The sequence below is a fragment of the Ambystoma mexicanum genome, chromosome 12, assembly GCF_040938575.1.
Source record: "Ambystoma mexicanum isolate Mex_15411 chromosome 12, UKY_AmexF1_1, whole genome shotgun sequence".
NCBI lineage: Eukaryota > Metazoa > Chordata > Amphibia > Caudata > Ambystomatidae > Ambystoma > Ambystoma mexicanum.
In genome coordinates, this window is record NC_090936.1 from 1,000,633,347 (window position 1) to 1,000,659,990 (window position 26,644).

General features: G+C 45.6%; 1 protein-coding gene across 2 annotated transcripts in view; it reads left to right on the forward strand.

Moving 5' to 3' along the window:
- Positions 1–26,644, forward strand: part of DENND6B (DENN domain containing 6B) — a 756,791-nt gene that overhangs the window by 638,243 nt on the left and 91,904 nt on the right. For both annotated transcript variants that reach the window (XM_069629519.1, XM_069629520.1), the window contains exons 15-16: positions 21,510–21,599; positions 26,270–26,323. In XM_069629519.1, coding sequence (XP_069485620.1) covers positions 21,510–21,599; positions 26,270–26,323 — 144 coding nt within the window. The remainder of the gene's footprint in view (positions 1–21,509; positions 21,600–26,269; positions 26,324–26,644) is intronic.

Genomic DNA, 26,644 nt, shown 5'->3' on the forward strand with positions numbered 1-26,644 from the left:
TTCTGGATAGGAAAAAAGCAGTTCTGGTATCAAATGGTAAAGTCTTTGCAAAAGTTCTCAGAAGTAGTTTAGACGAAAAAGGATCATTTGTCGGGTCACAAGCTGATTAGGCCTGCAAGTTGGGAAAGTTTCACAAACCTTTGCTGCGATAGTGGCGTTCTCTCAATCGGGTCGACACAGTACCTTTGTATGAAGAAACAAATGTTGCTGAAGTTGTGGTTCCTGGCAGGTCCTGCAGATCTCGCTGTTCCTGCGCCTCAGTCGTGGGGACAAGAGGGAGGACGTCGGGGACTCCTGCATGGGATCGTTGAAGAAAGCAAACAAGATGGAGTCACTTCAGTTTCAGTAGCTGTAGATTCAAGAACACAAACTGGTGTCCCTCTCCCTGGTTAATCCTAACCAGCCTTGAGAATGGTATCCAGGTGTCGTATGAGTTGATTGGTCCCACCAACTCAAAGGAAGAAGCTTTCCTTAAAGGAGCTTCTCTGTCGAATGGAGTTTGGCAATTTGGACCTGCAGCAGGGCTTCACCGGGCAAACCAACAGTCCAGGATTGCAACAGCCGGTCTCTTCTAGCTCGTCTTTGGTTCCTTCGTTCCAGTGGTCGACTGCTTTCCAGTCCAAGAGACTCACCTTTTAAACAGTTTTCTCCCTTTCATTTCAGCCTAGCAGTCACTCACCCAGCAGGGTGGCTGTCCTTGCCAGACAGTCAGCCAGCCAATCACGACAGAGTGAATTTGGGTCTCCTAGGAGACTAAGCACAGGGAGTTTCGGACACCTCCTCACTTCCTGCCCACCCCAGACACCCAGAGGCGGTCTTCAGTCCTGAAGCCTGCCAAAGGCACACGCACAAAGGGACCAAACCTGGTTTGGCACACAGAGACAAACACTAGAAGGACATTTCCAAAAAGAAACAGCAAAAAAAGAAGACCGGGACCTATTTAAACAAAGGGGTTTAAGGCGCCATCTTGAAAAACATGGCTCCTGTGATTTTTAGCTACCAGTGTTCGCGGTCGGGAAAAAACATGGTAGTTTGTGGTAAAACCACTGCCACCAACCTTTTCAATAGGAAAGGGTAGCATTTGACTGCTACATGAGTATTTAGACACAGGGGTACTATGTAAACCCTCCAGCACTCCATTGTAAGATGGTGTGTGCTGGGTCTATGAATTTGGAAAGACTAGTAAAGTCAATTTCACTTTACATTCTCTGGGAAACAGTAGTTTATCCGAGAGAAGGTATTTAAACCTTTGTGAAGTCTAAAAAGACATCCCTGTGTCACTGTACTGAAGGTGCTGTGTAACATACATGAAAAGATGATGCCTATGGAGTTATCTAAAACTCCATAATCAAAGAACACAAATGTAAAACACACATCAAAATACATGAAAGAGTGGGAAAAAAAGGCTCACACTCTTTCCAGGTAAAAAAAAATCAAGTCCTCAAAATCCAGCAAAGTTGCTGGGGGTCTCTAAGGTGAAGGGAATTAGCACGTTTATGAGAATTCTCCCTAATTGGTGCAGACCTTTCAAAGCAGAAGTTCACGCTGGTCTCCCTCAGTCGGGCTCGGACCTTTCAAAGCAAATGTTCATGCTGGTCTCCCTCAGTCCGCTCAGACCTTTCAAAGCGAAACACTTGCAGGTGTTCTATTCCCCAAGCTTAAGTCACATCCTTTAGGGGTTTCCGTCCCCTAACTTATCACACTTCCGGTCTCTCTGTTGGGCTCAGACCTTTTCCTTGATGTCGAAGACTTTCGAATGTGCGTGACGTTTTACTATAGAGAGTGCTGGACTGCCCCTGGGCAGGACAAAGGCTGATATGCAGGGAAATTTCTTCTCTGTGAAAGGGACAGTGAGCTAAAGACTTGGTAGAGTCTCTCCGAGGAGTTTTCACCCAAGAACAGGTCATTGGGCTGTGTTCGTGCTGGTAGAGAGATTCCCAGACCCCCCTTTGTTTTTACTATAGAGCTCCGCAGGACCACTTTGACTTTCTCTTTTGAATCACGCTCTTGCATTACTTGCCCCAGTATCTCTTGGTCTGGGTAATTTGATGTCATAAGCACCGAAGTTCAACTTTTACTCCCCCCTTCTCTCTGAGTTAATTTTGATCACTTCGCTTTTACAGTTCATTCACTTTATTGCTACAAACATTTCACCTGTCACAGAGACTTTCGAGTGGGCTACTTCCTTTTGCCAGACCACTCCGTTACTCCGTATCGCTGGTTTCACAGCTATCAGTATTTCAAAGTTCATTCACAGGTCTGCCTTTCTTTGCGTCTCATCCACACACGTGCAGCCTTCAATCTGTATGATATATTGTTGCCACTTCAATCTTTTCTTAACACACACCTGTCTTTTATGTCGCTTGCCAACTCATCGGCATCGGCTGTGTGCGTTTCTTTCTTGTCTTTGCAGATTTTCATGCATCAAGGTTAATACCACAGGGTTGGCCTCGCCTCCCCAACTCTGCCGTTCACCCGGGAGGGTCGCTGGCGTCCTTGAAACACAATGCAGCCTTCTTGTTTGGGATTTGGCCTTCTCCACGTATCTCTTTTGTCCTTTTGGAGGCAACGACCTCCTGCAGGAACTCGTTGGGTTCTCCACCCTTTGCTCTCGTCCCTCGGTCCGTTGTTCTGCTCCAATAGGTTTTTCTTCGACCCAGAAGTTCTGCTTCTGCTCGTGTTCCACCTTGCTCAGAGTGTGTCTCTATGTTCCACCTTTTATCCGTGTGAGGAGAGCCAATTGGTATCAGATGTATCATTTAAAGTCAAGTGCGTGACTGTGCCTGACCCGATTAGTGGGACATGTCAAATGTGATATGTAAGTGTTAGACTCTTCCTCGGCCCAGTGTTTGTGTAGAAAGGGGGGATTGGGAGATTGCAGAATCCTACGAAATAGGATGGGTCATGTGTACGGTAAAGGGGGGGATAGCGCGTCTCCACCCCCAAGAACTGGATCCAAAGCGATGGCCGTGTCCTGGCCACACCTGGATGACAAGTCGCCTTTGGTTTCTACAGAGGCCACTGGCTAAGTGTTAGGGCGGAGGAATCCCAAGGGTGGGAAGCACAGCTGCCAAGTAGTGGTCCCACAAGGGCAGTGCTGGAGTGGGGAGGGTGCTGGTGTCAACTGAGTAGAGGGCCTGGTAATCTTTGAGGTTCATGAAGGACCAGGCCGCTAGTCTCAGTGGCAGTGGGATGATTAGCAGGGAAGGGAAAGAGGTAGAGAAAAGCAGAGTTTTTAGAAGTTTCTGGAACTTAATGAGGTCTGGCTCAAGTCTGAACAGGACAGGGAGGCTGTTCCAAAGAGAGGTACCAGCCGGAGAGAGAGACCTGTCCCCCACTCTCTGTTTGGAGAAGCACTTGACAAGCAGGGAGTTGGAGGAGCGGAGGGCTCTAGCAGGGAAGTCTTTAGGGAGATAAAGTTTGGGGATAGCGTGGTCTAAGGCCCCAGAAGGCCATGTGGATGATGCAGAGGGTCTTGCATTTGATCCTCGCAGCCACCGGGAGCCAGTGGAGCGTTGTTTTTGTTGGGCTGGAGAGATACAGTCCCTGAGCTTGAGGCCAAGGATAAGTCTTGCCGCCCTATTCTGGATGAACTGAAGGGGATGTAGTGAGGAAAGGGGGAGGTTGAGGAAGAGGCTGTTGGAGTAATCCAGCCTAGAGAGGACCAGGTTTCTGGAGACATTGAGCTTCTGGATGAAGGAGAGGAAAGGTAAAATGCTGCTAAGGAGGTGAAGCTTGAAGCTGGCCGTCTTGGCAAGGTACAAGATGTGGGGGTTGAAGGGAAGAGAGGAGTCAAAGATGACCCCAATGTTTCTGGCCTCACAGTATGGTGAGGGTAGAGGGCCCAAGGAGAGATGCCAGAGGGTAGGAGGGAAAACGGGGTGCAGGTGTCCCATTAAGAAGGATCTCCATCTTACTGGCATCGAGACAGAGATTGTTAGCCGCACACCATGACTTGACGGTCAGACAATTGGGATGACCGAGGAGGAGGGGGAGGCAGTAGAGGGAAGTTTGACGGAAAGCTGAATGTCATCAGCATAACACTGGAAATGAGGCGAGAGGGAGGAGATCAGCTGATCCAGAGGGGCGAGATAGATATTGAAGAGCCATGGCGATAGGATAGAGTCCTGGGTGACACTGCAGGTAAAGAGTGAGGTGGCAGAGGAGAAAGGGCCCCGTTGCAACTGAGAAGGGTGGTTAGTGAGGAAAGGGGTCAGCCAGTTCCCTGCCCGACCCGTGATGCTGAGGATATCACAGAGTCGTTTTATGAGGATAGAATGGTTGACCGTTTCAAAGGCTGATGAGAGATCGAGGTAAATGAGGACAGCAGGAGAGTTAGAGTCAAGATTTGCGAGCATGTCTTCACAGGTGTTCAGGAGAGCAGTTTCCATGCCTCTGGGAGCCTGGAATCTAGATTGATGGCCATATAGGCAACCAGAGGACCAACTTCTCCAGAGGTTTACTGAGGAAGGGGGTGGTGGACAAAGGCTGATAGTAAGCTGGGCAGGAGGGGTCACCAGATGGCTTTTTTGGGAGAGGGTGCACAAGGGATTGCTTGAGGGATAGAGGGAAAGCGCCAGTGGCGTTGGTGTGGTTGCAGAAGTTGGCAAGAGCCGGGGCAAGAGAGATGTTGCCCTTAATGGTCCTGGAAGAGCAGAGGAGCACCAGTTTTGATGAGATCTTCATAGAGCAGACAACTTTAGAGACCTCATCAGATGCTATGGGCAGGAGGAAGGAGAGTGGGGGAGGAGGAAGCAGTGCTAAGGGAGGCAGAGGGGAAGTGGAAGGAGTCAAGATGGAGGGGGGTGGGGGTGGAGAGTGAGAACAGGCTGTTCGGAGTATTAGATGTGATATGGGGAGGCCAAGGTGGTTCATAGAGCCTGGGAAGGAAGGAGCGAGGTGGAGACTGCAGATGGATTGGCGAGTACCTTGCAGAGTTCAGCGTTGTTGTTAGTGGCTCTAGAGATGCGGGACGCCTTCTTTGAGTGGATAGAAAAATGATATTGCCTGTGGAGCAGGCGACTGGCCAGTTTGTCAGAGGATTAACATGAGGTCTGTCACTTCGTTCAGCAACTCTGCACTTACGTTTCAGAGAAGCTAGAGTGGAGTCAAGCCAGCTCTTGCGCTTGGAGGCTGGCTTCAGGTGGATCCTCATGACAGGGGCAAGGATGTCAAGGGTGTTGGAGATGGAGAGGTGAAGGTTAGTGAGGACAGAGTCGGGAGCAGGGGTGAGAGGTCCCCAAGTGGGAGGAAGGAGAGAGTAGTCGGACCAGGAGAAGGGGGTGGTGACTGAGTTAGAGATGACATCCCTATCTCTAGGGATAGGCATCGAGTGTGTGTCCCGCTGAGTGGGCCGGGCTGGAATGCAGACTAGTAGAGAGGGAGTCACAAAGGTTACAGCACCGTGAAGTGACTGATTCAGAAGAGTCGAGGTGGATGTTGAAGTCACTGACGAGGAGTAGTTTGGAAGTAGAGGCCAATAGGGAGGTGGTAAGCTCAGCCCATTCAGAGAGGAAGAGAGGGATAGGGCCAGGGGCCCTGTAGATGGTAGCTCGGGTGAGTGAGAGAGTAGGGAAGACCCCAAGCCTACAGATGAGGTATAGGTATGAAAGAAGCAGCGACCCACTCAGGGAAAATCGGTGCTACTACACCTCTGGGCTGATTGGGCCTGGGTTTAGAGAGGAGTTTGTAGCCCTCGGGAAGGGGAGTGTCAAGAGCATTGACAGAGCTAGCATTGAACCACGTCTCGGTAAGTGCAAGGACATTGAGGTCAAACTCTTCAAGAAGGGGACAGATGTCAGAGGAGTGTTTGACAGCAGAACAAGCACTCAGAGTCGCTAAGTGAAGCTGGTTACCACCTTTGAAAGTTTTCTGAGTTGTGGTGCAGGGACGTGCTACTCCCGACGGTGATGGTGGAGAGGTTAGATGGAAGGAGGTAGGAGGGATTACAGGAGAAGAGCGGAAGTTAATGAGTGCTGGCAGGAGCCGGTCAAGGAGAAGTGTAGGTTGAGAGAAGTATGCCAAGAGTACTTCCCATCTAGTGCCACCATTAATGGCTGAAGAGGAGAAAGGGGATAAAGTAGAGACCAAGTGGGGAGTCCATAGGTCCGGGGAGGGGACAGAAAAGAGGATGTTGGTAATTATCTGTCTGGAAGTAGCACTGACATAGGTGTCAGCAATAGGTAGGCCTGTCACACACTCACCAGTTCACCCTCGGAGTTGGGCGCCTTGCAGGTCCTCATTCCGGCAACGACTCCGGGCCACTCCACTGCTCTGCTTGCCCATCCGCAGGAGGTCCCAGGTGTCACAGTCCCTTGCTTATGGCTTTATCAGTTTCTGCTACGGCGTTGCTGGCAGTTACCATGGCGACTCCTGGAAAAACAACCGAGGCGCAGGGCAAGCACTGCTCATGTGACCGAAGCTGAGTCACGTGACGCAGACCCATCAGGAAGTGCTCCTTAAATGCTGTCGGTCTCATTATCTCGGTGCTTCTCAGCTGTAGTGTTGTGTGGCGTTTCGTTTGGATCTGTGTATTCCTTGCTTCTGATTGACCTTGGCTCTTGCAACCTGGAACTGCTCTTGGATTACCCTTCTGTTTTGGTGACCTAGATTACTGCACTGAACTCAAGGTTTCTTAGAACTTGACTTTAACTCTGCATGGACTGCTGCTGGATTATCTTTTGGTTTTGCTGTTTTTGGACTTCCTCTGGAACAACTAATTGGCTCTGGACTTTCTGATTCGCCATCTCGGTGGCGTCGCCTGGAACTGTCTTCTGGAACATCTCTTGGAACCCTCCATCTGCTGCACCTCCTGTTGCCCAGGCACTTTCCCCTTTCATGTTTTTTTTTCTTTTCACTCTCTTCATGGTCTCCCCTCCCCCCCCCCCCCCATGGAAAGATACTAGGTAGGCCACATTGTCTCATTTCCTTACATTGATTCTGTCTTCACGTATCGCTGCTTTAACGCCACCCCTTTTCCTTACAGCTACCTGAGGTTCCTGTGCAGCGGTTCCAGCTCACCTGTGGCCATAACTGGTCACGGAGTGGGTTAAGCTTCCCTGACTGGTGCTTTGTGACAGTGGTATATTTGTTGATACAAAGGTCCTGACAGGCCTGGATTAGAGGTCAGGAGAGCTTATTAAAGTTTTTTTCTACCAGATTTTGTGAGAGGTAGGGTAGGTGATGGAGGAGAAGTTAGAATAGATAGGGGAGATAGAGAGCGCCATGTGAATGGCGGGGGGGGGGTGGGAGGGAGACAGACAGGAGAGCTGCACAGTGCACAAATAAATCACCAGGCGGCATAGCAGCCAAGTAGGCACAGATGAAGGAGGTGCTTTATACAAGATATGCACAGGGTAGCAGAACTTTAAATTCCCAGACTGGGAGTGCACTAAAATGTAGCACAAGGACAATCATTGCAAAGTTTAAAGGCACATCTAAATGCAACTTTCCAGCAGAGCACTAATATGCTGAAGAAAGTCAATCGATGCACAAGTTAAAACTGCTCTTTTCAACCTTTATTTAGCCATCTTGAGCAGAAAATTCTCTTATCAGGGCCTTCTGTGCCCAAGTTTCTTTATGCAATGGCTCTTCAGAGAGGGCCTGATGCATCACAAACAACAAACAAAAGTTCCTTCTGTTTCTTCACGTCAGGCGATTACTCTTCACCCGAGGATTCCCCTCAGCCAGGCTCTGATCCCTTTCACATCAGCCTCCCTCTTTCGGGCTCAGACCAACAACCCACTGTGGACATCCCTCAGTCGTGTTCATGTTTGTCACCACAATGCAGTTCAGTTAGATTTTCAATTCACCATGTGTCAAAGACGTTCGACTGTACTCAGTGTTTTGACTCAACCCTTGTATGACCACCTTGACCTCTCTGGCTGACCTCCCCTGGGGTCTCTTGTTTCTTGTAGTTTTCTCAGTACTACATATCCTCCTTGTTCAGGAGCAGGGTATTGATTAGTCTTTCGAATGAGCGCCCAAGCGGGACCGGACCACTCTAATCCTAATACCTCGGTTGTTCAGAAAAGGTCCTCGTCTATTATCATCTTTATTTTACATAAATGTTGCCACTGAAACCTTGAGCTTGACATAGTCCGGTGTACTATCTGTTTCTTCCGACTCACCGGCTGTGCTGCTGAACTCGTTGGCTTTTCTTCCGCTGGAGTCAAGGTCGGTACGATGGCTGCAAGCTCTTTTCCCTGCCCTGGCTATCAGTGTGGCAGGGCCCTGTGTACACGTTTCTCACATACCCTTCCTCCATGCGATGTAGCCCCATCTGTTTCACAGGGGAATCGAGAAAGGAAATAGACATTCCCCTAGCCTTTTCCTTTTCGGTTTTCCACTGTGAAACAGTAGGGTTGCAGGCCTAGAAAGCATCGCATGACACGATGGTTGAAGTCTTTGCATTGGCTAATCCGAAATAGGGAAGAATGGTCTGTGACTAATGTGAATGTCCTTCCTAAGAGGTAGTATATAAGGTGGATCATGGCCCACTTGATGGCCGGGGCCTTTAATTCCAGCACAGAGTAATTTCTTTCACGTGGGAAGATTTGCGACTTGTGAACAAGATGGGGTATTCTAATCCATCACAAACTTGAGATAGCACCGCTCCTAACCCTGTAGCGTTCTGAAGTTTATCTGTCAGCTTAGCTGTTGTGTCTGAAAAGTTTGGGATAAACCTATCGTACTTTCCTATTAACCCTAGAAAGGCTCTAAGATCCCTTTTGGTTTTGGGTGTTGGTGTATTTAAGATAGCTTTCACTTTCTCATGTTGGGGTTGTAGGTTCCCATTTCCTACAAAGCAGCCGAGGTCTTTTTCGGCTGATTTGGCCAGTCTGCATTTAGATGGATTAGCAGTCAGGCCAGCCTCTGTGATGACTTTCATAATAGAATAAAAATGGAAGAGATGTCCTTCCAAGTTTTACCATAAATGACGATATCGTCAATATAAGCTCCTCAGAAATCCGAATAAGGCTGCAAGATTTTATCCATGAGGTGTTGGAAAGGGGCTGGAGTGCTGTGTAAGCCGAAAGGAAGGACTTGGAATTGAAACAGTCCTATGGGTGTTGAAACCGCTGTCTTTTCCTTATCTGGCCCTTTTGTTAAGTCTAGGGTGGATAGAAAGGTGGTGGATCCGAGCTTATCAATGAGGTCGTCGATGCGTGGCATGGGTTATGCATCGAAGTCGGCGCTTGCATTGAATTGATGGAAATCTATGCAAAACCTCCAGTAGTGGTCCGGTTAAATGACAAATATGGTAGGGAAGGACCATGGGCTTGAAGAAGGCTCGATAATCTTGGCTTTCAACCTTTTGTTTACTTCCTTCACCACTATCTGTTTCCAGGCTTCGGGAGTCTACATGGCTTCAAATGAACCACTTTTCTCTTAGGTGTTCTAATATAGTGGTAGGTGCCTTTTATTCTTCCTGGTTTTTCTGAAAATACATAGGGAAATTAGTTAACTACATCTTTTAGATCTTCTTGTTGTTGATTGGATAGCTCTGGAGGAATTAATTCAAAGCTGTCTATTTCTTCTGGAGCCAAACGGGATAGTATGTTGGCATTGCTGGCTGAGGGGTTCTCTTTCCACTCCTTTAGGAGATTTACATGATACAAATGGACTTTTTGTTTCCTGTCCGGTTGGGTTACTTTGTAAGTACAGGTTCCTGTTCGTTCTAATATTTTGTAAGGCCCATGCCACTTAGAGACATGCTTGTTTTCCGAGGTGGGCAAGAGGACCAGTACTTTCTGTCCTATGGAAAACAATCTTAAGCTTACTTTCTTGTCATAAGTGGATTTTTGTTGGCTCTGGGCCTTTTCCATATGAGTACAGACTAGACCTCGAACAAGTCTCATATGCTCTCACATTCTAGTAGTGGTCTGGAAAATGGGAATGGGCGCCTCCTCTTATTCTTCCCAGGTTTCCCGGAGCATGTCTAGGACATCTTTGGGCACACTACCATAAAGCAGTTCAGAATAAGAGAATACTGTCAAGGCCTGAGGGGTTTTCCTTACTGCAAATAGTGCCCAAGGGATGATTCGGTCCCAGTCTTTCCCGTTCTTATCTACCAGTTTTCCTACAATTAATTTCAGATTTTTATTGAATCTTTCTACTGGGCAATTGGTTTGAGAATGGTACACAGAAGTTCGGAAGGTGGTAATATGGAGTAGCTCTTTGACTTCTGCCATAAGCTTGCTCATATAATTCGAACCTTGATCAGTTAATATTTCCTTGGGGAAACCAAGCCTAGAAAAATATGGTAGATGGTGTTTTAGGATTTGCTGTGTAGTATTATTTCGCATTGGGAACGCTTCGGGGTTTCTGGTCGCATAGTCCACAATCACAAGGACATACTTGTTGCCTAATCTAGATGTTTCTAGAGGGCCAATGATGTCCATCCTGATTCTTGAAAAATTGATTTGTATGATTTGTTTGTTTTATTTATTTATAAAGCGCGCCACACCCTGGGGTATCTGGGCGCATTACAAGACAGCTTAGTATCACAGTTTAGTACATACAAATTGGGATAAAAAAGGGGAATGACACATTGGGGTCAGAATCAATACAGTTTGAAAGGAAGAATGCATAAGGGCTATAAGCAAGAACAAATCACATGGAAGAGGGCGGTATTCCATAATGAGAACAGGTCAAAAGACAAGTGCGTATTCATACAAGATGATGAGGCAGACTCCACTGCGCTGGATATCTAGGTATTCTGAAGAGGAGTGTCATTTGCTAATAGCAATTTTTTTGTGTTAGATCTAAAGCTTTGGAAAGGTTGATCCGAGCGTAGATATAAGGGGAGAGCGTTCCAGGCTAGGGCCGCTTGCACAGGGAAACTGATCCCTCCAGCTCTTTTTAGATTGAAACATGGGACAATAACACAGAAGGCATTGATAGACCTTGTCGGTCGGGGTGAGGTTTTTCTTATGATTTTCTCGCTCAGGTATTGTGGTGCAGCTATGTTGAGGCATTTGTGCGTAATAGCGACCAGTTTGAAGTTAATACTATCTTTAATCAAGAGCCATTTAAGGTTCCTTCGAAATTCAGAGATGTGGTCTCCTGGGGATACTTAATGCGGATGTAAGTGCATTTTTTTGTAAAGTGTGTAGTTTGTTAAGGATACGTTTGTTTGCTTCTGCATAAAGTACGTTGTAGTAATCAAGTTTGGACAAGATTAACGCTCTTACTAGAATTATGCAGCTGTTTGTTGAGAGGTAAGGTTTGCATGCATGTATAAGCTTGCATGTGTGAGGTGGCCGAGGCCGTCGTATTAACTTGTTTGCGAAGATCAAGATTTCTGTCTTCTCATCATTCAGGCAGTGGGTATGGGTGGCCATCTATGCCTGAATGAGATAGATTGTGTTGAGTAAGGCGAGGTCAGAGTCATAATTCCCTGATAGGGGTATGAGTATCTGGTTGTCATCCGCATAGTCTGTGTAGATGACACCCAGTTGGTCTAGTTTGTCAAAGAGTGTCAAAGAGTAGCTTAATAAATACGTTGTATAAGGTTGGCGAGATGCACACGCCTTGTGGTACTCTGCATGTGATGGGGATTGGGTCCGCAGCATCCGATTGGGGAAAAAAACTCTCATCTATCTGTTGCTGAGAAAGGATTTGATCCAGTCAGCAGCAGCTTGTGAGGAAATAGCCGCTGAAGATAGGTGTTCGCACAGTATGTTATGGTCCACCAAATCGAAGGCGGCTGAGAGGTCAAGAAGGAGGAGTAGAGCACATTGCCTATTATCTTTTAGTTGGTCTATTTGCATTTTTAAGTCAATCAAGGCAGTTTCCATTCCATGGAGAGGCCTAAATCCCGATTGTCTCAGCCCTAGAAGATTATTATCCTCAAGGTAATCCTGGATTTGAAGGTATGCTGCTTTGTCAAGTATTTTGTAAAAACGGGACGGTAGTGATAGGCCTATAGTTGGTCGGGATCAATGGGTAAAGGGAGGCTTTTTTAAGTAATGGCAGAACCCAAGCGTTCTTGAGATTGGTTGGTACTTGGCATGTTCTGAAGGAGGCGTTTATTAGTTTTGTAATGAATGGGGCAAGGTCTCTGGCTGCTTCTTTGTCTATTTGGGGGAGGGCAGAGATCGCCTTGGCATCTCAATGGTTTCAGAGAAGCAATGATTTTTTCGAATTCGGCTGTGGAAATTTAAGCAAATCTAAATTCTTGAGGATTGTTGAGGGTTGGATTTTTTGCAGCCTCTGGGATGCCTCTGAGTTAGGGAGGTTGCGTCTTTTGGCATCTATTTTGTTTCATAGGGTCGCAATTATATTAGATAGGGCATTTTGTATGTCTGTGCACCATTCTTTGTTTTTTGGGCATGAGTCATCAGGGGCAATGGGAGATTCTAGTTCCCCACCAATAGCAAATAGTTCCTTTGTACTGGAGCTGGCTAATTGGATTCTTTCATTATATTTATATTGGTAAAGGATTAGAGGGGCAGGTAAGGGGATGTGCGTGCTGGCAGATCTCGCACGTCTGAATAAAGGTCTTCATATCGGTGTGAATACCTGTTATGCTCTCCTGGTCTCTGCAGAGGCATTGGAGCACGGTTGCAGCCCTCCCTGGACTTGAATCCCCTCCCTTCAGGCCTCTCCCTCAGTAGAAAAGCTGTGAGCGGTGGTACATGGTGAGACTGCTCCTGCGTGGAGATAAGAGTGTGCGAGTGCGCCAATCTATGATTGTTGTTCCTCTCGAACCCTGAAGTACGGTTTCTGTGAGCATACGCCGGCCCATAAAGCTCACCTGTGAATTATGGAAGATAAGCTCTCCGTCCTGCTACTTCTGGCTGGGGCGCGTTGAATGGGATCTAGTTCCTTCACTGATCCCTGATAAGGATTAGTCCAGTCCAGCTGCGACCATGCTTCTCCTTAAGATTGGCAAGTCTTTCTTGAGCTCTTGTGATGCTGTTCGTTCTGTTTAATGTTGTTATATGTTGCTCCTAATTATGCCCGCACTAATATCTCTCTTCTGTTTTCTTCCCTTAGATGGAAACGTGGCCTAGAAGCAGCTGTGAGACGTCAGACGCGGCAGGAGGGAAGATGGAGGCTACCGCAATGTTCGACAGCAGGTAAACGAAGGTTTAAGGTAAAGCGCGAGGAATGGCGAAGCGCAACCTTAAACTGTTTTTTCAATGTCTAACCGTGTCTTCTGTTTCTCCTCGCAGGCGCTGTTGTCGACAATGGAGCGTGTCGTGCTGCAGTGCCATTATGCAGATTCCGGCTTTCCAGAAATTGTAAAGATAAATACTTGGCTCGCTGAAGAGATGTACCGGTAAGAACAGTTTCCCCAGTTGGTAAGTATGCTGGCAGGAAGCAGGATGTCCAGGAATCGGGATCTTCAAAGGTAAGTCTGACCTCAGGCGACGGTGGGCGTCACGCTGCTTGCAAGTGCAGAATAACGTGAAGCACTGGCCTTAAGGATGAGCAGCTTATATAGCTGAGCTTCTGAAGCCACGCCCACCAGGTTCAGCCTGCCTGCCACACCGGAAGGCAATCCATTAGCAGCCACACCCAAGAATACACTTGGCGCTGCTTAATGAATAGAATGTTCAGGTTAATGCATCTGCTTAATGGATGAAATGTTCAAGGTTCATACATCTGGAGTGCTATGTCCATAATAAAGGCTTTTGGTGTCAAATGGATGTTCTTGTTTACCTTTGTTCATGAGCCTGGCGCCAAATGTGCCAGGACAGTGTCCACCCAGGTCTCCTGTGCATGCAACCCCTGCATGCCTGTGCCCCTGACTTCATGACAATACCTGGCCAGTAAAATGTCCCCCTGATATGTGCCTGGCTTTCCTAAATGTCCCTTGGTAAGGTGGGAATGTGCAATATCCAGTAGAAACTTTCGGTGGGTCTTGGGGATCACTAACTGGATCTTTATTTGGCTTTCAATAGATGTTTCTCTTCTATATAGCAACCCCTGCTTTAAGAAGAAAAAGGGACTTCCCTTCGTCATACCTTCTCCTTCAGGTATAGCTTGTAGAAAAGCTTCAGCAAGAGCTGGATCATTTCGCTGGGTGAAGACTAGGTCGGGATAGATCGTAGGCTCTTCTTCCTTCCCTTGATGTTAACTGGTTTATCAGCTTCTCCAAAGCCTAGTGTACTTCTTTCTGTTTCGTCTGGTTCAGTTTCCTTAAACTGAGGAAATTGAGCCTTTTCCAGAATTACCTGAGCAATTTAATCCCCACGATGCAATTCAAATTGGATTTCTACATGATTCTATAAGAGAACCTTTGTCTCCCCGGATGTCGGGATCGATGACGCCTGCTTAAACGTCTATACCGAACTTCCACACTAGGCCAGATTTTGGGACCAACCTTATGTAACACCCCAGATGGGGGTATCACAACCAAATCCATAGGAATCATTTCTCTTTTCCCAGCTGGAATAACAGCTTCTGTACTACTATAGATATCAAATCCTATCGACTCTTTACTGGCAACAGAGGGGCTAGAATCTCTATGACTACGTTTTTGAAATCGTAGGGTTCACCAAATTTGTTTCAATTGAGTTACATCCCACTACTGACACCATATGAAAGGAAGACATGGTATCCAAGCAAAACAGACACAATTAATCACAGTTCAAGGCTGTTTATTAAATTGTAAAAATGGGTGAGATAAATGCCTAATCTAAACCTAAATCTAAGATGGGAGCAAGCTACGACCATCAAAAAATAATACAGTCCGAGTGGAGTCTAGTCAAATAAAAAGGGCCTATACTAAGAAAAACCTTTTGCCAGTCCTTACCTCTAAATACAAAATAGTGTGGGAGAATGTTCACAAAGAAAGAAAGAAAAGTCTTTTCAAAAGGATAAGTCAGGAGATTGTAGCTGGGGTCTCCCTTCCCCACATTTAAAGCACAGGACAAGGCGGTACTCTTGAGCACAGTACACCTCTGGGGATTCTATGGCCTGAGTTTTCAGTTCCTTTTTCTCCTATCAGGGCCTTCTGTGCCCAAGTCTCTTTATGCAAAGTCTCTTGCTTCAGAGGGCCTGGTGCATCACAAACAAACATAGGTTCCTTCTGTTCCTTCTGTTTCTTTACGTCAGACGATTATTCTTCACCTGAGGATCCCCCTCAGGCGGGCTCTGATCCCTTTCACAACGTTGGGCTCCCTCAATCGAGCTCAGACCAACAACCTACGGTGGACATGCTTCAATCGGGTTCACGTTTGTCACCACAATGCAGTTCACTTAGCTTTTCAATTCACCATGTGTCAAAGACTTTCGACTGTACAAGGGTTTTTTACTCAACCCTTGTATGACCACTTTGACCTCTATCGCTGGCCTCCCCTGGGGCCCCTTGGTTCTTGTAGTTTTCTCAGTTCAACATATCCTCATTGTTCAGGAGCGGGGTATTCGTTAGTCTATCGAATGAGCGCCCACACAGCACCGGACAACTCTAACCCTAATACCTCGGTCCACAATTGGTTGTGGACAATACTCCTAGTTGTTGAAAGGTCCTCGACACGTGTTTCCCCACTCGGGGTTTTGAGTGGTTCTTCAGGAGGTAAGTGGTCTTAATGAGGAGAGTTAGTATGAGGATGTTTCAATAATTCAAATTTTGATTCATTGGCTCAATCTCCAATTTTCATTTAAGATGGTGGTGTTTTACATACGTTAGTTCCCTGAAAAGATAAAATTACAATAATATATTGTCTTGCACACTCTCAATTACAGGTTGGGCTATTCAAGGCTCGAAGTGTATGTACTCCCGTTGGTGTTTATCCTTAATATTGCAGATGGTGATTCGGTGTGGTCTCCTTTGGTTATTTACCAGTGGAACAGGCGTTGTGTTCCTAAAGTTGTAAAGAACAATTGATGATTGAAATTTGCTCTATAGCTTATGCTCATCTAAACTATTCAATGTGTATACATTTTTCTATCATTCTGATATTAAGGCAATGGTACATAGACAAATAGGTATGCAATGCAATTGAAGGTATTGAGTAATATATGTAAAGTAAAAGAGGTGCTTAGACAGCTCTCTGATGTGGGCAAATAGGTTGTAAATAGGCCAGAGAGGGTTTTCATGACTTCATGCGCCCGTGATTGTCGGCCATTTTAGAGGTGCTCATTTAGCGCAATGTATTGGTTTAACTTGAAATGTATAGCTAATGTTTGCAAATCTGTTTGTATCCGTGAAAATTGGATCGTCTATTAAAGATTGATGCTAATGGTGTTGATTCTGTTTGTTGTATGCTGCTGATATAGTTTTGTTGAGCGCGATGATGTCATAACGTCATGAGCTCGCGATTGCCGGCCATCTTGAGGGTACTCTCTTTTATAGCGAACTGAGTTGACAGGGTTTAAGGTGTAATTCGAATATTTGCAGGCCGCTTAAAATAGGTGCGGATGTAGGGATAATTATGTGTTGATAATTCTACTTGTTAGTAGTTGTTAGTGAGTATACATAGTCAGTCTAATACAAAATAGACTAGACTTTAAATGGGCATTGGTCTGGACTTGATTAAGACTCCGATTGTATGCATAGTTAATTCCTGTAATTTAGAGTGTTTGACAAGGGTCTAAGTTTCAATCTGGCTTGATTTCTTACAGTTGGTGAGACTCTGTGGCTAAGGTGATTGAAGGGTCGATTCGTGGAAGAGATGAGGAGAGAATGCTTGATGATATATGTAATATATTGTTCATTTGATTTATGTGTAGCGCAACTATGATGATAAACTGGGTTCAAGAGAAATAAGAAAAGAGAAAAAGGAGGAAGGGGAGTAGAAAGGTCAGAGGATAATGAAGATTGTTCTTGTTGTATGTTTTACAGTGAAGAGGGTGAGTGTAGGGTATAAGTGAGTAATTGCCATGGAATTTGTCTATAGAAAATGGAATAACTCTTGGTCTGTGTTTAATCCGGTGTTGCACGTGTCCATGAGACAAATCCAACACGGATGGTTTAGTGATGTCCTCTTATCGGCCCCACCTTGGCCGGCAACGGTCCTGGCGGAGCGCCGAGAAGACGATCAAACTTGACTATCTAGAGGAAGTTAAAGTCGTAACAAGGTTTCCGTAGGTGAACCTGCGGAAGGATCATTAACGGCGGAGCAGCCGAAGGGAGAGCCGCGGGCCCGACCTCGGTTGCGTCCCAGACGCGCACGACCCACAGCCTGGGGAGCGGGACCCCCTTCTGCCGGAGGGGGGTCCGTGACCCAGCAGACGGACGGGGACGCCCCAGTGGGGTTGGGTTAACCCGCCGGGGGATGTCCCCAGCCGACCGGAGGGGGAGAGGGAGGCCCGCCGGGCGTCGGAGCGGGCGCACCCCGGTCGGCAGGGAAGCCCCCGAGTGAGAGCAGCCGGGAGCCGAGGGAAGCCCGGCCGTTCTCGAGGGACGCCTCCCCAGGGCGGACAGGGGCCCGGCACGCCGGGCGAGCCCTGAGCCATGGCGCAGCCAGGCATACTCGACGGGCGGGCGTCGAGGTTCCGGCCACCCACGTCCGCATGGGCGAGCGAAGGCCAAGCCCGCCGGCGCAGCGGGTGCCCTTCCCTCTCGACCTCCTAAGGCAGTAGCACAATTTTGGAACCTGTTAAGTTCTACAACCAAAAAAAAAAAACATTCCCAAACCTTAAAGGCATAGAAATATGGTTGCTGCCCCGAAACAGGGATTTGTGGTGCTGCTAAGTAAACTATTAAGAAAGGCATATTAGCAATGTATGTCCCTCCTGACACTTCAGGGATCTCTCTGGTATGTCCTAGCTACAGTATCTTGTTAGAAGTGGCAGTGGCATGATCAAAAGCCATGCATGCGAGTTAATGTCCAGAATTCACTGTCTTCATTGCTTTCGACATCCCATAGCTTATGACTGAACTCTCCCCAGTCTCTCTTTCCTCTTTCCTGTAAAATTCCATGAAGAGGAGCCATTTGGCATCAATATGTGTGTGTGTTTCCATGAGAGTTGCCGTGAGACTCTCCATTTCATAAATGTCAAATGCTTTGTTAAGAGTCTAATTTGGACGAGAGAGTGTTCCTTTTCCATTGTTGAGCAAAACATGCTGTTGCGGCTAAAAAAAGATTTTGGTACATATGGGGTAGCAAAAAATAGCCATTGTCTCTCCTTTCAACCCCAAACAGCATTAACAGAGGGCATACTCTCTGTCTATCTTTTCAGTTGTGTGAACCCAGCCTAACCCCTCCTTCCAGTATGTCTACGTTTTTGGGCAACTACACCATTGGTGGCAATAATCTGAGACCTGCATACAGCCCTTCCAGCAAATCGGACTGACCCCTGAATACGTTTTCGAGAGCCTTAGCGGATTCCGATGCCAGTGAAACAGGAGTCTACAATTTAACATTTTATACTGCATTGCAACTGTTGATGAACAAACCGCCCCGTACAAAGTGGGGCAGATCTCTACCTCACCCTGAAGTTCTAAGTCCTTTCCCCAGCTAACCTGAGCACGGGGGTTGAGTAGATGACCTCTTGTTAGCAATGCAGTATATATTTGTGACATCAAACCCTTTGTGCCATTATGCGAATTGAGGATGCGCTTAAAGGGGGTTAAAGTCCTCTTCAATTGGTCTTTGCAGAAATGGTCAGATAGAACCCCTCTAAGCTGTAGGTAAATTAGCGGGGAATATTTTGTATCTGCAGCGCTTGCTCTAGGGCATTCTTGGATATGAACATACCGTTGCCCCACATTGGACCAACCCTAGTCTGTCCCGCTTCATACAATTCTTGGAAACATTTTAGATCTACCATTATGTCTCTTATTGGGGGTGCCCATATGCAGCCTAGTGGGGAAGGTCTTGAGGTGACACCATTCATGTCTGCTCCTGGTCGCCATATTGCCAAGAAAGCAGCCAATACAGGGTGGGTCCTAATCTTTTTAGTAAGTCTGCTCTGTGGGGACCCACAACCATTCCCCCATTGTTACCAGGGCCAAAAGTATGTTCTCAACGGTGACCCATCGTTTCTCTCTCTTTTTCCTCAAGTGGTCCACTATTATTCTGATTTGGGCCCCTTTGTAGTACTCACTTATATCTGGGTAGCTCATCCCACCTTCTTTCTTGGGAAGAATAAGGGTTTTGTATGCAATTTGTGGTCTTTGTCCTGCCCGGAGAAAGGCGAGAAGCTCACTTTTCATCTTTAACAAAACAACCACGGGATCCACAACAGGTAGGGCTTGAAACAGAAATAACAATCTAGGGAGTACATTAATTTTAATAGATGTAAAACGTGCGGCCCAGGATAAAGTACTTTTTGACCATTTATTGAGGTCTCGGGTGATAGTAGCCCATAGTGGCGGATAATTAGCTTCATTTCAAATCGCTAAGCTGCCCTGTGAGAGTTACGCCTAGGTACCTGATACTAGCTGCACTAATTTGTAAACCGTGACGTTGCATGTTGCTGGGTGTGGGTGTTGTTTGACAACAAGGGTAGCGCTGTAGTCTTATGAATATTGATTTGAAACCCTGATTACAGGCCATAATTATTAATTATTTGCAACAAGGCCGGGACCGAGACATAAGGGGTGGTGATGTATGCGAGTATATCATCCGCAAACATGAGAAGTTTGTACTCACTACCACTTATACTAGTGTTGTGGCAGGTTTCCTGTGCCAACGACTCGATCGCGAGGACGTATAGCAGTGGGGCTAAGGGGCATCCTTGCCGAGTTTCCCTGCTTTGTTGGAAGCTCTCTGATGCCACACCATTTACTACTACCTGGGCTGATGTATTTCTTTATAATGCTAATGCTCCTGTGATCCATTGCTCTCCCAGTCCTGCTTTTCTAAGGACTGCACCCAGGAATGATTACTCTATCAAATGCCTTTTCGGCTTCATTTGAAATGATGCATGGGTCTATGTCATCCTACCTCAAACCAGCTATAAGGTCTACAGTTTTACAGATATTATCCGAGCCCTGCCTTCCCTGGACATATCATGTCTGGTCATTAGGTATAAGCTTCGGCAGACTAGGCAGTTTACCAGGATACTTGCATATATCTTCGCATCCACATTGATTGAAGAAATCGGGTGATATAAGGTGCAATCCGCTTAGTCTTTCCCTTCTTTTGGTTTACTATGATGCTGGCCCGACTGAAGCACTTTTTTAGGAGCGAGTATTAGCATGATTGAATTTGAATGATTGTGATGTTATATGTGAACATGAGTGTGAATGATATTGTGATGTTATCAGCACACATGCACTTTATATCTATAAATTGTCATTAAAATAGTAAATATGTAATGAATGATTTGGTAGTATGTGTTTTCAGATTGTGATCTTTGAGTGGGTACATTAGTGGGTTAGGAATGAAACTGGTGGCTTACCTAATGTGATGTTTGGAAATTGGGTTCCGTCTATCAGTCTGCTGTACATTTACCATCTATAAAGACAACAGCAATGTCTGTTTAGAACGAGACCTACCACAAACCTCCATACCCTGCTACTACATATGGGCCTCAACGTATCCGCAGCTGTCCTTAAACATCTGTCCATTTGCAAATTAGCAGTAAAACAAGGCGTTGCATCTTTTCACAGCAGTACCTGTGTAACTAGCTAGAACCATATGCAACATGTGAACTGGATTTTTGTGGAAATACCACTAGCTTGAATCCCTGCCACAAAGACGTCTATGTACTCAATAGTAAAGGCAGTTTCTTTTAAATAAATCCTAGAATGACAATACCAGCCTGTAAATTACAGTACCAGAAGCTCCTCGTTTAAACATTTCAGATAAGGAAACTCAAGCATGTGAGACATATCAACGACCCAACCGTTGTACGATGGAAAGAAAAAAAACGCACCAGTTCATCCACCCTCAAATTAAGGTTTTAAACCAGGAATTGAAATTTTAGTATCAAAATACAAGCATCGCAGTGGGTTAAAGGGTCTGCAACCAAATCTGTGTTCGATCAGAAATGTACAGGTTGTAAACCTCCTACTGGCCTTTCAGGAAAAAACTCAAAACCAGACCGTTCAACTGATTGCACCCCCACACTCCCCGTTCCTACGTGTTTCTGTAACTAGCGCCTTGATGCCTGCGGGTTTTGCGTACTATACACATGTAAAAATAAATAAGTACTGACTCAAGAACTATAAAAGTAGCGTCACCACACTTGATAGGACAATAGTGAAACCTTTTTACCCTGGTTTTGTGGCCAAAATAATGGAGTGGTAAGCACAATATATTTAAAACAAATACACTTTTCCATAGACATTTCATATCTGTCAAGAACCTATCATAAAGGCTGTGATCATGGGGTGCATGAGAAGTTATGGTTATATAGGGTTGTGTGCAGGGGAGAAATCATGAGCATGCTGCATATTTTTTTTTTGTTCGATTAAGAGGCAATAAAGATATGCTTAGTGTTTAAAGAGATGCATTGTAGTGTGTTTTTTTAAAGTAGTCTTGTGAATTTACATGCTCCATCTGGTCATGTGTGGCCATGTTTTGTCTGACACACTTTTCCAGTTATCGCCTCAGTCCCTGTTGTGATGATGATCTTATACTGTTTTATTGTTCCTGTGGTAGGGCATTCAGCGGAAACGCCCCTCAGAAGTTCAGAGTGCCCTGCTAAGGCGCCATCTACTGGAGCTCACACAGAGCTTCATCATACCTCTGGTGAGTATAAAGCAGGATGATCCTAGAGTTAGAGTGACATTTTTGATCAGGCATTGTGGTAAAACTTCAGGCAGCGCCCTGAATTTAGATTTATTTACACAATAGGTTTGTGATCTTTGTTTTGTTTGAACATGTTCCAATTTGGCTTTGAGAGGCCAGAACGCTCAAAGCAAGGTTGGTGACGTGGGAGGTCAGGGGGTCATCTTATGCGTGGGTCTGGAGGGACGATCATCCCGTCTATGTGTAAGGAAGGAGGCTCCAAGGCAATCTGTGTAAGGCGGTGGAAAGATCAACCAATGGGTAAGGTTGAAGGGAGGTCAACGTATGGATAAAGCTGCAGGGAAGGCCACATAATCGATAACTCTGGAGAGAAGGCCAACCAGTGGCAGGAAGGATCCTCAGAGGGAAAGCTGGTGGAAAACGGACAATGTGTGATCTTGGAGACCGGGTTAATAAATGGGCAAAATTGTCGAAAAGATAAGCCAGCAGGAGGATCAAAAGAAAATGAACCACTGATTGAGGTGTAAGCTCAAATAGTAGGTGAACTTGGTTGCAGTGTAAGCAAATGGGAGAAATTGAAGAGACCATCACTCAGTGGGTAAGGCCTTAAGGAAGGTCACTATGTAACAGTGTCCTAATAGTCTACTTTTCTGACCATTTGTGACAATCAGTGTCTCGTGGTTCCCAGAATTCCCAGCAGCAACAATTTGCACTAACAATTTGTGATTTTCTGTCTTTTTATTATTTTAAAGGTGTCTGTGTGTCCCCTACCTCTTTGATTTTGTTTATTTTTGATTTTTTGAAAGAGGGTCATTATTTTTCCTCAATGCTTAAAACATACAGTGACAAAACAACAAGCGCCGACTGTCTCATAATCTTCTAAGCTGTCATATACTTGCGAACTCATACATGATAACATATAATAAATTCTGAACCAAACAATACATAGAGAAAGGGTAACAAAATGAATAGATACATTCAACAAAAGTGCTTACATCCCTAAATTACATAAATAGACCTGAATAAATAAATATACTTAGCATATACAGGTTACAACCATTCACAAGTGTGTGAACCTTTGATATGCAGTGCTACTTTAAAACTCTTGCCATCACCCACAAATGCCTCCATGAGCTCGCACCCCCATATCTATGCCAGAGAATCACCAGGCATATTGCCTCGAGGCCTCTCGGAGAAGGCTATTCCAACACGATTCTCACCCCAAAAATATGTAAAGCCTGAGCAGGCGGCTCCAGCTTTCCTACATTGGCCTCCACTCACTGGAACACACTCCCTTCTCACCTAAGACAGATCGAATCCCACCAAGTTTTCCGCAAAGCCATCAAAACTAAGCTCTTTAACTGAAAGCTGTAAACCTAGTTACCACCCTTCAAAGTTATAACTACCATATTGTTATTCTTTCTCTGTCCGTCACATTTTTCATACTGTATGTCTTGTAATTTGTAACTAACTAAGAAGCCTAATGGCGCTTGAACCTGTATGTCAAACCTCTTACATATTCCTGTAACAGCGCCTCGATGCCCCTGGGCTGCAAGTTGTGCGATACAAATGCAAATAAATAAATAAATACCTCTACAAGTTATGTGTTACTACGTCCTAGGGTGACAAGATTTTAAATGTAAAGAACCGGGATAGGGCAAATAACATAAAAGTAGGACTAACTCTTGAAAGTGGTGGTCAAGGCACTACACTTCAGTAGCATTTGGAGGAGAAGGGGGTTTAAGTGTTACTGTTCAAATAAACACATATTATAATTAATGTTTCACAAACTAACACTATCTTATGTTGTAAAATGCAACATCTCTTCTGTGCGAGATTGTGCATTTCTGCCTGCCAGCTATGAAGACCTACTACAAAAAACCGGGACCACTGCATTTTCCAATGGGACCATAATCTTGAGAAAGGGGGACAGGGTACCAAATACTGGGACAGTCCCGGCAAAGCCAGGATGTTTGGTCACCCTACCCTTATGTTCCTGTGATTCTATACTCCTGGAGGGTTTCTTAAAAAATTCAACCTGGACATTTCTATATGGGTCAGAGTGACCAGTTCGTGGTCTGTTGTTGTTGAAAAGGTCACCTGACCTATCCTTGGTCTAAAGGAAGGTCAACCAGTAGGTAAAGTTGTAAAGAAAGCTAGTGAATGAGCAATGTCAATCAGTGGGTCTTTGAAACTCATGGAATGTGATCAAGTTGGACCACCACCTTCAGTACTCACCCAAATGGGTCTCCTTCTCACTGGGTATCTGGTCTACGAGGGCTAGAATGCCCGAGCAGCAGGCTTCCTGGAAGGGAATACGTGGATGCGGCAGTGGCCCTCCATTAGCGAATCCATATCTTAACTTCCTAAGTGATGTGTCGATCATGAAGGAGCCTGTGACTCCTTTGCTGAAAGTACACTATGTCAATGCCTACATGCAAGCGAACAGATGGGCAAAATCTAAAGCCAACCCTCAAGGTATAAGCGCAAAGAAATGCACACTATGGTGAGCGTACAGTTAAGGTTATGATCTGCGGAAGAAACCCTGGAAACAGGAACAATCAGAAAATTGGCTTTGGGTGACAGGAAAATCACTAGGGTAATGTCTGTGATCAGAGCAGAGCTCAACATCCATCACGGACCAGTGGGCAAGCATTTGTTTCCACCTAGTATGGAGAGGTTTCATATTCTTATTTGCAGGGCCCAGCTATATAAATCTACTATGTTTACCAGAGGTTTCCTCTGAGTTCTCCTGCCGCGCCAAGTGACGGAATGGCTGAGAAGTCAAGGCAACTATGCAGAAGATAAAGGCTGGTTGAAAGGTACAGCATACACTTTTTATAAACTGCCAGAAAGGCATAGTCCACAGAGTATATCTGTAAAATTGTATTTTTTATTTTAAGGTTGTGTGCTAAGTGATATCTCCAAAATACCACAAATAAGCAACTTTCCAGAATAGTAAAAAACAGATTTGTGGTCACATAGGATCATGAAATCCTCATTTGTCCAGGAAGTACAACAGGACTTTCGGTGAGACTCGCAGGCCTCATTTATCACTCTTACCCAGAACACATTGTTATCCTATGGCTCAAATGGAAAGTCAATGGCAGCGTGCTGTTCAGTGGTGGTCAGTAGCAGGTGGTCAGTTGTGGTCTGCAAACTGGGCCCGGCAGACTCGAAGAGCCCAAACACCACTTCCAGAGGGACCAGCAGATCACAATGAAGAAGTCCAGTCACAACGTCAGCTTAAGTTTCGATAAGAAAAGAGATTTCAGTAGGGAGTATTTCGGTTCAGTTCCTGATGGGCAGGATTAGCCCCACAGCCACAGGTTAACCTATCCATGGTACAGAGGTAATTGATTGGACCTCCAAGAAGAGATTTATGTGAAGAAGTCTGCTTGAAACATCACTGGTTCAGAGCCTAACGTGGTTGTTTCAGGAGCAGTAGCCAGAGATGTCGTGGATGTCTGATTGATGGACAGGGATCAGCAAAGAAACCCTGCAGCATCAGAGAAGTGGAACTACCACTTCTGTAAGAGACTTTGGGCCTCTGAGAAGATCTGCTGACAAAATGAAGTTGGAAAAGTGCCATTGTAGAGAGGGGTGGTCTGTGGAGTGGCTGCTGGAAAGACTGTGTGGGGATGGTACCAGGGTTCTACCACGTTATGATACGGTATCATATGGCATTAATAATGCACCTATAGACAATTGTTTCAAGGCGCAAAAAAGGCGTTGAGACAACAGAAGGATGCTAAGCTTGGATTTTGAAGTCAAGCAGCACATGGAAGGCCTGGAAGTTGGAGGAGCACTAGAAACGTGTTCAGGATAACAGCTCCAGCTAGTTCCTCTGGAACAAGGGAAAAGAGCAGCATACAAGGTTCCCTTTGGTTGTTATTGAGGCAGAGCTGGAGACCAAAAGATGCTGGTGCAGAACTTCATTCTTCGTCCTTGGGTCAGTAGTGTCTCTGGATACTTCTGAATCAAGTCCCAGTAGTTGATAAATTACTGGTCCAGTGTGCCACTTTGTATTCCCAAACGGGTGGCTAGAGAGTGACATTACCCTCCAATCACACACGTATGTGCCATTCAAACACCTGTAGGTGAAGCAGTGAGCAAATGGGAAGTTATCAAACAGGGGAGCATGATGCTTATGGGGACAAAGCAAGTTTGAAGATTACTGGATGTACGAGGTTGTGGGGGTGGGCTTGTGAAGGGTGATTTGATAGTTACCAAGTGAGGCTGAATTGATGAAGTTGACAGAAAAGCCACCAGATATGTGAGTGCTATTCCAAAAATCAGAGATTAGAGGGAGTTGGAAAGTCTGGCATTTACCCATGAACGAAAGGTTAATGTGGCTGAGAAATATAGTGTAAACAAAGGGCCATGGCAGAAAGAACTGAAGACTTGACTCTTATAACAGTAAGCTTGGTATACCCTAGACACTGTCTATCTTGTGCACACCCCCAGCTGTATATTGAACTGTGATAATTATTACTAATGTTTTCTTGATGATTTGTTGAATTCTCGCTATCAGTGTTTTGCTCTATGGCCTGTAGAGCGCTGTGTTGCTAGGTGTGTGCTAAAAAGAATGTGCTGTCAAACTCCTTCCTCGTCAGTCTTCTCTTAATAAACCTTGCGTCAGTTTCATACTGTTTTTCTCCCTCTTCAAGGAGCGATATGTTGCCAGTCTGATGCCACTGCAGAGAGCGATAACCCCCTGGAAGGTACAGTGCTGGAGCTTCTAGACCTCTTGAACATAACATTGTTTGTGGCTATTTGTTCAGTTCTGGAGCACCCGTTACTCTTTCTTTGCCATTCAGGGGTTTGTTGTTGCACGTTCCTTGTAAATTAGATAATTCCCCCCTCCATCTCCCCTCACCCATGTTGGCCATAATTTAACTCTTCGTCAGACATTGGAATTTCACCCTCCTTCTCAACTAAAAAGCAACTATTTCACTGAACATCAGTTCTTGTACTAAAATATTGCATCGCACCTTGTTCCTGAACACATTTGGGACTAAAGCTGTAGACTGAGAGAAAGTCAG